Below are 10,413 nucleotides of genomic sequence, written 5' to 3' on the forward strand. Positions count from 1 at the left end.
CTTCTGCAGGGCTACAATAGCGCTGACATTTGTCCTGCTCAGTGCAGGGATGGGGTGTGGTGGGACATCGTCGCCACAGAGCACACTGACAGAGAGGGGTGGACAGGGGCACGGCACAGGGCTGGTCCTCTCTCTCACAGCCTGACTCTGGCCCCTTCGGCAGCCCACTCCGGTCTTCACGTCCTCCTCCGGCCCTGTCCATTCATGCAGAAGGCTGCTGATGACTCCATTGGCTGGTTTTCTCTAAAAGGGTTAGCCCTGTCTGTCCTCCCTCTCGGCATCAATGGCGAGTCAGAAAGATAGATTAGATTTGCCTTTGATTCCACTGTGTTTCATCGCTTTCCCCCATCCAAATTGGTATTTAACAAAGCATTCCTCACAGTGAGTGGTACAGCTATGTAGCTCTGTCATTGATGTAGAGGGAGAATGGTACTTGGAGATATAATGGGTTAGTGGTGGCTAATAGACTGAATTGCCATTTATTTGGAGAGTGTCAATGGTGCTGAATTTCCCACAGATGCTGCAGTTCTGCGCTGCTCAAAAGGACAGGTTATGTATGTATTTATGCACATTGATGGTATTACCCCACTCAACCTATTCAATCCCCGCAATATATACACAATGCTTTATCTGAGTGTGAATAAATATGCTAAAGTCTGCTTATATTTTTTAGTGCAACCATTTTTTGGAGCAAGTTGCAAATTAAACTGGAAAGAGCTATTTTTTATATTTTATTATTGCATTAAATTAAAATGTTAACTATGTGTTTTAAACTAGATACGCATTAATTATTATTATTGCAACCATGTAGGTAGAATTTAATCTGACGTTTTTAGCTCGGTAGCAGTTGCTGCTAACCCTCTTGTGTATCAGCGGGAAAAATGGGCTCCCGTTTTTAACATTGCTAGAAGCGTTGGAATAAAAAGAGGAGTCACTGTTGATTATTGCTCATTAGCCACAAGGACATCCACTTAACTCTGAATAAATGAGTGACACTAACAGCCCCAGTCGGAATGTCCTCCGCGTAGCTCTGAGCAAAATGTTCATTAATGCTCTCCATTTGCTAAGTTGAGAAAGAAAGCGGTTGGACACGTATGGCGACATCGGTATCGGTGATTACTTTGTTTCTGGCGAGGCATTTTAATCCTTAATTTCATGCGATGATCAGAGACGCCGTGAAGCCCAGTGTCATCCTTTCAGGAGCATTTCAAATGGATTTTAATGATCAAGAGTGGCTCAGGTCCCTCAGCGCCTAATATGCGCAGAATACACACTAAACAAGCATCAATATTTATGACAGAACCGGCTCGTCACTGGAAAAGGCGAATGATTTCTGATGAAAAATGTGTGATAAAGTCTCTATCGTCGACCTAACGCTGTAATCATTATATTTTGCTAAAGAAAAACAGTGAATGTAGGCCACATAAAAGTAACACGAGTTGAGGTGTAACACTATCAACAAATTAGAAATGAGCTACAGGGATGAACTCGCTATCATACATAACCACCATCCTCCTGAGGTGAATGCAAAATAACTCTCTGTGTAGAAACATTAAAATTATATTACTAATAAATTAAAATTATGAAGTTAAAAAATCACGGTGTAGGCATATCTGCCAGTGCCACAACTGAATAACCTAGTGCTTAACAGGTTAGTTGTTATAAATGTATATTTATTTATTATTAAAATGCTTAAAATTGGCTGGATTGTGGAGAATGGCGTAACAATTATTTTCAAGAAGTCTATCTAACTCGACAAAGTAGTGCACAAAATTTTAAATCAATGTTTTACTAGGACTATGGTTTTAAACAGCGCTCTACGTATTTTACTCTAATTTATACACATTATTGGGGTACGCAGTAGACCTATTTCTAAACTATTTTAATTTTAAGAAAAAAGTATGTTGATATTTTAAAGATAAAAACACAGAGGGGGAAAACAGTTTGAACAAATTGTGTTATAACATTCTCCGGTCTCCCCTACGCCTTATAGGGGAAGAGCTTGGCTAGAAATTAAAAACACATCTAATGTTTAATTTAATGATAACCTAGGATTAATTTATATTTTTGTAGTTTTGTTTAATAGCAATCCATGTGTATAGGCTATACGTCCTCGGTCTGCTGAAGTGCAAAATGCACGCAAGTCTCTGCACGCCTGTTTGCCACTGGCCTCACGCTCTCCCTCTTGACCTGCACGGTGCGTGTGAGAGGGTCAGCACTGATTGGAGAATGTTGGTCACTATCGCGCTGTGCCACTTTCTGCGCTCTAGCTGGTGGCGCTCTTCCGAGTGAGAGCCAGAACTATGATTACATCAATCAGTGTCACCAACGTCACACAGCGTTTTATGAATATTCATAGCCAGCCCTTACTTTGACGGAACGGAATTTCGGAGACATAGGCTAATTTAATAGCCCTATATAAAGCAAAAAAGCATGAGCAGCGGGCATTATGAATACTTTTTATTAGCTCCGGACGGAGCTTTTTTTTTCTCTCTCGCTGTGTCTCTAGGTTATTTTGGGCTGGAGTGCATTGTAGTTCTAAAAGGGGGTAGTGGCATAATTAATTACAATTTGCTGTATACAGACCGACATACAAGTTGACCATTTGTGGTCCGTGTCAGTAAAGCATTGGTAATTGGTAACAGACTACACTTTGCGATAATTGTATTTATTTTAATAATTAAAAAAAAAAAATCTGTCATAGAGAACGCGAACTGTACATTTTAAAAATGATTATAATGCAGGTAGTTTGCCATTCAAGAGGGTTTTATATTTTAAAATGTTCTATTCTTTTACGATTATTAGATTTGTTTTCCCCTGTCTTAGAGCCTCGGAAATTATATTTGAAATTTAAACCTATGCTGATAATTATTTTTTTCATTATGTGTTATTTATTTCGCTATTCGGAATACGGTCTTCAGTTTCGATGATGTAATTTTGCATGAACTGTGTCTAAGTATTCCACCAGGCATTTTTCTCATTGGGAAATCGCTAGCCTTACATTGCTTAACACTCTCCTTATAAGCTCCCAGCAAATCTCACAAAAAGAACGAATGATCCCAAAAATGCCCACGGTCAACTTTTTTTTTTCTTTTGGAAAAATGATATAAATGAAAGATTATGATCAAAATGTCTCAGTCTATGTCAAGGCCGCTCAGAGTGGACTGTAGAGGGAGCTCCAACTCTAAATTTCTCCAAACTTTGGAAACCCTGAAACAAAGCTGCTGCCATGCAAATCATCTTCAAGAGGGAAAACACACATAAATAAATAATTTCGCACAGTATCGAAGGCATATGGCAGGCAGCACAACATCAATGTCTGATTAGAATTCATTACATTTTTAAAAAGCAGAATCTCGAAAATTATAAATAGTCGAGATTACATTAACCATCTGTACAGAGGAAAGCGTTTAACTTTTTTTGTGTGACTTTTCCTCTTCAAAGAAGAAAATATTCAATTCTCATTACAGTGAAATTGAGTTGTATGCTATTTCAACCCAATATAAATGAAATAATTATTCATTTCATATTGGCTGTTCCGCCTCGGTGGGGATAATCCCCATCCATTAATATCCAAATGCGCGATTCAAGAAGGAGCTAATTACAGTTAAGTCCCTGAAATAGGAAAATACTTCAAATCCTCCGTTTCAAACCTCATAACCTCGAGTTAACGTTTCCCTTGCCTTTCAAAACACACACGCTATCAATTTGCGCACAGAAAAGCGTGACATTTCTACTATCGTTTACAATATTACCACTCCATTGTTTCAAAAATAAAAGGAAAAGTGACGGTAAAGTTGCAGCGGTTCATTTATTAGCCAAAATATAGACTTTCTTGTACAATTTCGGATCACAAGTATATACATTTTCTTTACGTTATATACAAAACATTTCAACATCAAATCCTCACAGAGCTTACAAAAGAAAATGGGACTCACAGACTACTTGGCCTGACAGCATTAACATCAGCCATTGTACACAGGACATGCTTACAATGTAAGTATACAGAAGTGAGTTATTTTTATTTTACATTCCTTACACAGGTTAAAATGAGAAGTAAACAAAAAAGAGAGAAAAGCCTACGAGGACGAGAGGGCGGATAATACCATGGCAGCTTCGAGTTGGTTCTGGGGCCTATTGGGATATAGAAGGGAAGCATGAAAAACACGGGGCCAATACAAAACTAAATCTGCAAGCAAGTATAGAACAACGTTTTTGAAATCAGCATTCTGAAATACCGCATCGACGCACTGGAGATTTATTGGTTTGACATTATGGGTTTATTATTGCACAAGCACAATATATAAATCATGTTTAAACCACGGTATACCAAGTACCCGAGTGCGTGACTAGACAGTCATGCATGAACATTATATGATTTTCTAATGTAAAAATGAACAAGTAAGAATTAAAAAACAAAAAAGAAACACGCTAAATTAAAGTCATGGACAGGTAATGTAAGATCTCCGCTCTTACCGTCTTTGAACAGGATGGAAGGCTGTTTTTAACAACTTTTTCTCTGCTTCCAAGGCACTAGATCTTTCTGAAATAATAAAACCAGTAACAACAAGAAAAGAAAAAAAAATTAATGTAAATGCCAATTTATTATTATTATTATTATTATTATTATCATCATCATTATTATTATTATTTTTTTTTTTTTTAAAAAGCAGAGTCTTTTTAAAAAGATCTTACAGCCAGTTGTTGAGAAAAAAGTTTGCGGCCTAGAAATATCGAAATTCGCACACACTAACACACCTTTTAAAAGGCAACTGAAAACCTTTTCCCACATATTCAATTGGACAGACTTTTGAGTATTTGAAGAAGAAAAAAAGACGAACAAAAAATATATATCAGATAAGTACTCTCCACTAGACATTTGCATTTCAAGCGTAATTCATTTTACTTGAATCTTTCACAGTAGTGATCAAATGAAAATGGATTCAGAGAGGAATAAGAATGGTGCGTTTCCAGTCTGTCAGTACAGTCTTAATAGTGTCAGTAAAAAGCATTAATAGCACATCTCTGCGCTTCTCAGTGTGGGTGACATGTACCTGTGACTGTGGACTCGGAGTTTTGACTCCTGTCCTCTGCTTGTCTGCTGTACAGGGCAAGGCCATTCGCCGAAGCCTGGTTACTGAGTCCTAAGTAGTGGTTTGAGTTCAGCAAGGCGAGCTGGTGTGCGGTGAAACCCCGATTTGTCCAACTCTGGATTTTCCCTACGGGACACGAAAGGAGTCTGTGAGGAGTGATGATGGTCTGAGCGGCGGACGCAGCGGAAGACCCGTTCATCAGAGGAGATTTTCGTGGATTGTCTGGAGTTGTGGCAGTCTCTGCCAAAGACCAGATCTTAGGTTTTGGAGGCGGCGGTGGGTTGTTTTCTGAGGGCGGAGAGTTAATGATGGCCTGGTTGAGTTTGACCGGCTCGCTGCTGGCCTGTTCTAAGCTGTTGTTGTGGTGGTGGTGGTGATGATGATTGTGATGGTGAAAGTGCTCTGCGCGGTCGCCGTGAATCTCTTTACCGTCTTTCACCATCGCTTTGAACAACCTTTGCTCCGGTCCTTGTAAATCCTCATAGCCGTCTGAAATTTCAGAGTCGCTCCTGCCGTCCAGTTTCAAATCAGAATGCAGTTCGTCCTGCTCATCTAAATCGTCCTTATTCTCAATATTCTCCGTGTCAATATTTTCCAAATCGATTTCCTCCTCATCCTCGCGTTTGTCGCCGTCCTCTCCCTCGTGATCGCTGCTGTAAACATTTCCTTCTTCGTCCGTGCGACTCCGTGGGGCCCAGGTCATCTTGTTCTCCTTCTTTAGCCTCCTCCTGGCGTTAGCGAACCAGGTGGACACTTGAGTGAGGGTCATTTTAGTGATAATGGCCAGCATGATCTTCTCGCCTTTGGTGGGGTACGGGTTTTTCCGGTGCTCACTTAACCAGGCCTTAAGTGTGCTGGTGCTCTCCCTGGTGGCATTTTTGGGTCTGGAAGGGTCTCCGAACTGGTACTGACCATATGGGTAAAAAGCAGGATGATGGTGGGCAAATCCAGGATGCTGGACGCCCGGACTGTCCTTCAGTTCGTACTGTGCCCCCTTAAAAACACAGAACACGGATCCAACATTAATGCGATTCACTATTATTATTCTTGGCCTGGCATATACCACGTTTTCTAGTTCTCAGTTGCAGTTCCCTGGTGTATTGTTGCTGAATAAATGAATTGCGTAAATGATTGTCTATGTGAGCAAATACAAAAGCAAGGAAGGATTGAGATTTTTTTAAAAGAGGCCTAATTGACTGCATTAAATTCTTTAGTACCTTGCACTTTATTTACTTATGTAAATCTCCAAATAAATTGACAAGATGCAGTCATATATATATTTATATTCATTTTGTGCATGAGTCTTACATATTTGTTTTCTTCCTTTATACGTGGTAACAATTTTTTAAAGATTTTAAAATAATTTGAATTAATTTAAATCACAAGCAAACACACTCTGCTGCTACTACTATTATTGGTGTTATTATTTTTACTTTTCAACTCCTTTTGTATTTACCAAAATGAGTAAACAGCAAAGTTCACCACCGTCTTGCAAAACTCGCATTCGGTAATGATTGGTATTGAAACAAACTGAAGTAAAGGATTTTGTAACACATTAAGCATTTAAAAAAAAGTTCACTACATTTTAGTTTGAGAGAAACAAAAATCGAATGATTACTCACCAGCTGGTTGAAAATGGACAGATCATTTGAATAAGGAAGAAAAGCTCCATAGCTTTGTGCGGCAGCGAAAGGTGATCCGTACATAGTGGAGAGAACATTAGAGAGCGCTCCGGACGGGCTCAGGTCTGTCCCGGCTCGGGCACTGCCTATCCCCTGCCTGTCCTGCGGGTATATGGGTCGGATGTACTGATATCCCAGCTGTGGGAAAGACATTGTTGTGGAGAAAGACTACTGGAGTCACAAAAAGCGGCGAATCGCCCTCTTGGTGCGCACCACGATATCCACTTTACAGTGAGTACAAAGTGTCAGGGAAGTCTATATTTCCTCCGAAAGAGCCAGTGTAAACGATCCGATTGCGCTTTCCTCCCTTACTTCCCTATTGATCTGAATGGACTAAGGTCAGGTCCTTACAGATTGCTTTAGATTATTGGAACTCCTTTTTGTGATTGACATTTTTAGTCGTTCAGAAGCTCCTCCTATTTCTCAAGTCTCACCCCCACTTACAGAGCTTCTCTCTCTCTCTCTCCCTCCCTCTCTCCCCTCTCTCTCTCTTTGCTCCTGCTCTCCGTCTGGATAAGTCCTCTGACGTCGCCATCTCTTATTTGAATGAGTTTCAAATCTCATTTTATGGCTCGCCAATCATTTCATTTGTTATTTGTTCACCGCTTCAGCCCTTTCCCATTTCTTGTGTTACTTCTCAAAAATTTTGATCATCCACAAAATGGTAAATATTTTACTCTTGTTGAGTCATTAACTTCCCGCAGATCTTTTGTGTCTTTATTTTACTCGCGTCTTTTCCACGTGAAACGAAGAACTTTAAAGTTTAAATCGGAGAGCACATACAGACATTTTGCGCAGGCTCTTACTAAAATACTAAAGGAACATTTTATGCGAAGAGCGTTTTTAGTTCATCTTACACGGAAACAAACCAATCGGGGTCTTCTGACGCCTTTAGTGAAACATCAAAACACTGGCGTGTTACCTTTCGCCTTCAAAGTAAGTTGAAAAAACAAAAGAAAAGCCTGAACAATAGCATAATTTCGAAATGTGACTATATATGCGGTGTTGTGGATTTCTGCAAATCACGATTTATTGTGGTGCATTTTGATTTTTGAACTATGGAAATTTATTATTAAAATATTATTACCACCACTACTACTAAATATGATGTATTTAGGCTGTCAGCCTTGAATAGTTTTTGACGTATTAAAATATAATCGCAAATGTTTCAATTGCATTCATGTGTAAAAGCTTCTGTTCCTAAAAACATATTTTGGGCGATTAACCTACAGGATTACTCTACAGATAGACAGATATCCATTGAAAAGATCTGATATAATCCGCACCCTTCTGTAAATAATACGGATTAAAACAAAGGACGATGATCACGATTGAAATTCCTTGAATCAATATATGAAAATATGCAGGAAACATCTATAATCGTATTATGCTCCTAGTCTAGTGTCATCATATGTCAGCTAATCGTCTTCCAAACAACGGCACCGATTAGTGTTTTAACGAGTTTCGTTTATTTGAATATAGGATGACTAAATCTCAATTCAGTAATGAAAGATTATAGTGAATCAACTTCGGCTTGGATTTAATGTGATGTGGTTTCCAAGAACGCAATGTTTCTTCTAAACCTTCCATCTGCTTTTAAAGAGATAGCCTAGTTATTGTTATGGCATCCTAATATCTAGAATGTCATTTGTATTTGGCTCTTTGCTTATTTAAGGACTCCCGGATTTCCATGTTCTCCTTACCACGTGTCTGCTGTTTTGACGTCTAACAATGCAGGATTACGGGGGTTATTAATTAGAACAGCAGTCTGATGCCATTCAGAGCGGATGGTAATAACTACATAACCGTCAATAACACCCACACGGACCTGCAGAGCTAACAAGAGCTCTCAGCCCACCCGGCTGACCCCACAGCACTGCGCCATCTGGGACAATGCAAAACACAGCTAACCCTCTAGGTTTCGAACAGTCTGCTTTTCTTTTTAGTCATATTTACCTACAGGTATTTGCAGTTATTTTGATGTAAACTAACCGCTTTCAAACCGCTGCATTTAGTGAAGTTGGAAGCACGGGGGGAAAGGATAAGTGTGCGTGCTGGAGTCCGCCCTGCAGCGCTCTGAATTCGGATGGACACGTGTCTCATCCCGGGACCTGTCAGGGCCTCAAGGTTTGCCTCTGATTTATTGGCCCAATCAAATACACATGCACTAACTTAACACTTTCACACTGACCCAGGAAACTGGCACAGCCATAAAACCATTAGGACGGTGCTTTCTTCCCGCCTTCTTCTCTCACCTCTTGTAACAATTTAAATAAAAGGCTTAAACATTATTATCATTATAATAGTTTATATTTTTATAATCATATTATTATTAACAATAGCAACAATAAAACCAAACAATTATATAAGAATGATTAATAGTATACATATGCTAATATGTAGGGCACGCGTTTATTTGATTGTTAATTCGTTTTTTTTTTTTTTTTTTTTTTTTAGTTTTACCTACAGCCTAACAAGACTCCATTAAACGCAGTCCAACATTTCAAAGCACCGCACTAATATCACGTGTATAAATAGGGCAATCTCGGATGTGTGACTTGAGGGATGATTTCTGTGACTCCTTTACTAGCAATTATGCAGATGACACCATTTCGCATTCTCCAACACGCATCCAAATAAACAAGCAGAGACGTTGCGCTCAAAAGCGTTTCCTTATGCAATACACAAGATGCCTGCGACAGCGCTGATCAAAGACTTCAAACAGGGGCTCTTCAAATTACACCTCTGAATCAGCTCTGTAATGCCAAGGCGACAGAAAACAAGTAACACATACCCTATCGCACATGGTCTTTTAAACGGGCTTTTCTGATCCGATCTGTTAATTGAGGTGACAAAGGATTTAAAACGAAAACACACTTAATGACCTTTGATGTGTGTGGTGTATTCGACAGGGAGGAATGAGAAATATGTGTTTTAGAGTGACTGGCCTAAATCACATTTTCTTTAACAGCTCCGGCAAACAGGATTTTATTTGGTTAGAGTCGAGAGGGGAAATCAGTTTGCAAGTTCTGCGAAGAGTTTATATTTCGCATCTAAGTTATGGTTAAACAGGAAAAGGACTAGGAATATAGCTTTATCTTCATTATACAGAATCGCAGAATCACTAGATAAGTTGTTCTTCAAAATTCTGCTATGCTATGTAATGTTATATGTTTTAATCCTGAAAAACGTGTAGGGAGACGTTTTAATTCCCCTATACAAAATACCTATCTGTATGCATGTCTAAAAATCAAAATAATATATACATACATATATATATATATATATATATATATATATATATATATATATATATATATACATATATATATATATATATGAAATGGCTGAGGATATTTAATTTAATAAATGCTTTCAAAAATGAACTCAGGAGCAAGTGTACTTCCTGAATATGTTTAAAGTTTAATTTTTACTGTTAGCATAATTTGACTAATGTTATTTTAATTAGGTTTCTCCAATCAATCGTGTCTATTAAAGAGATAACTTGCAGTGGAGGAGAAAGTGACGAGTTTTGAACTGTTCCCTGGACACACACAGCAATTTGGAGCAAATTAAGAGTAGTCAATGGACTGCAACTTATTAAAATGCTTTAACAAATTGTATCAAACACCAAATTC

General features: G+C 38.7%; 1 protein-coding gene across 1 annotated transcript; it reads right to left on the reverse strand.

Annotated features, from left to right (window-relative positions):
* Window positions 1-3,792: 3,792 nt before the first annotated feature.
* irx3a (iroquois homeobox 3a) lies at window positions 3,793-7,151 on the reverse strand. Its single transcript, XM_073837043.1, has 4 exons — window positions 6,716-7,151; window positions 5,055-6,087; window positions 4,477-4,543; window positions 3,793-4,134 (listed from the first exon to the last, which is right to left on the reverse strand). The coding sequence occupies exons 1-4, from the start codon at window positions 6,926-6,928 to the stop codon at window positions 4,080-4,082; spliced, it is 1,368 nt and encodes a 455-aa protein (XP_073693144.1). The 5' UTR covers window positions 6,929-7,151; the 3' UTR covers window positions 3,793-4,079.
* Between the last annotated feature and the right edge of the window lie 3,262 nt (window positions 7,152-10,413).

This window comes from Garra rufa, chromosome 3, assembly GCF_049309525.1.
Source record: "Garra rufa chromosome 3, GarRuf1.0, whole genome shotgun sequence".
NCBI classification, from domain to species: domain Eukaryota; kingdom Metazoa; phylum Chordata; class Actinopteri; order Cypriniformes; family Cyprinidae; genus Garra; species Garra rufa.

What these genes read in the sequence shown, in the direction of transcription:
- irx3a (XM_073837043.1), bottom strand. Translation starts at nt 6,928, where the DNA reads ATGTCTTTCCCACAGCTGGGATATCAGTACATCCGACCCATATACCCG. An exon ending in CTCCGAGTCCACAGTCACAG is followed by an intron (nt 4,544 to 5,054) that starts GTACATGTCACC and finishes TTATTATTTCAG; the next exon opens with AAAGATCTAGTGCCTTGGAA. An exon ending in TTCCATCCTGTTCAAAGACG is followed by an intron (nt 4,135 to 4,476) that starts GTAAGAGCGGAG and finishes ATATCCCAATAG; the next exon opens with GCCCCAGAACCAACTCGAAG.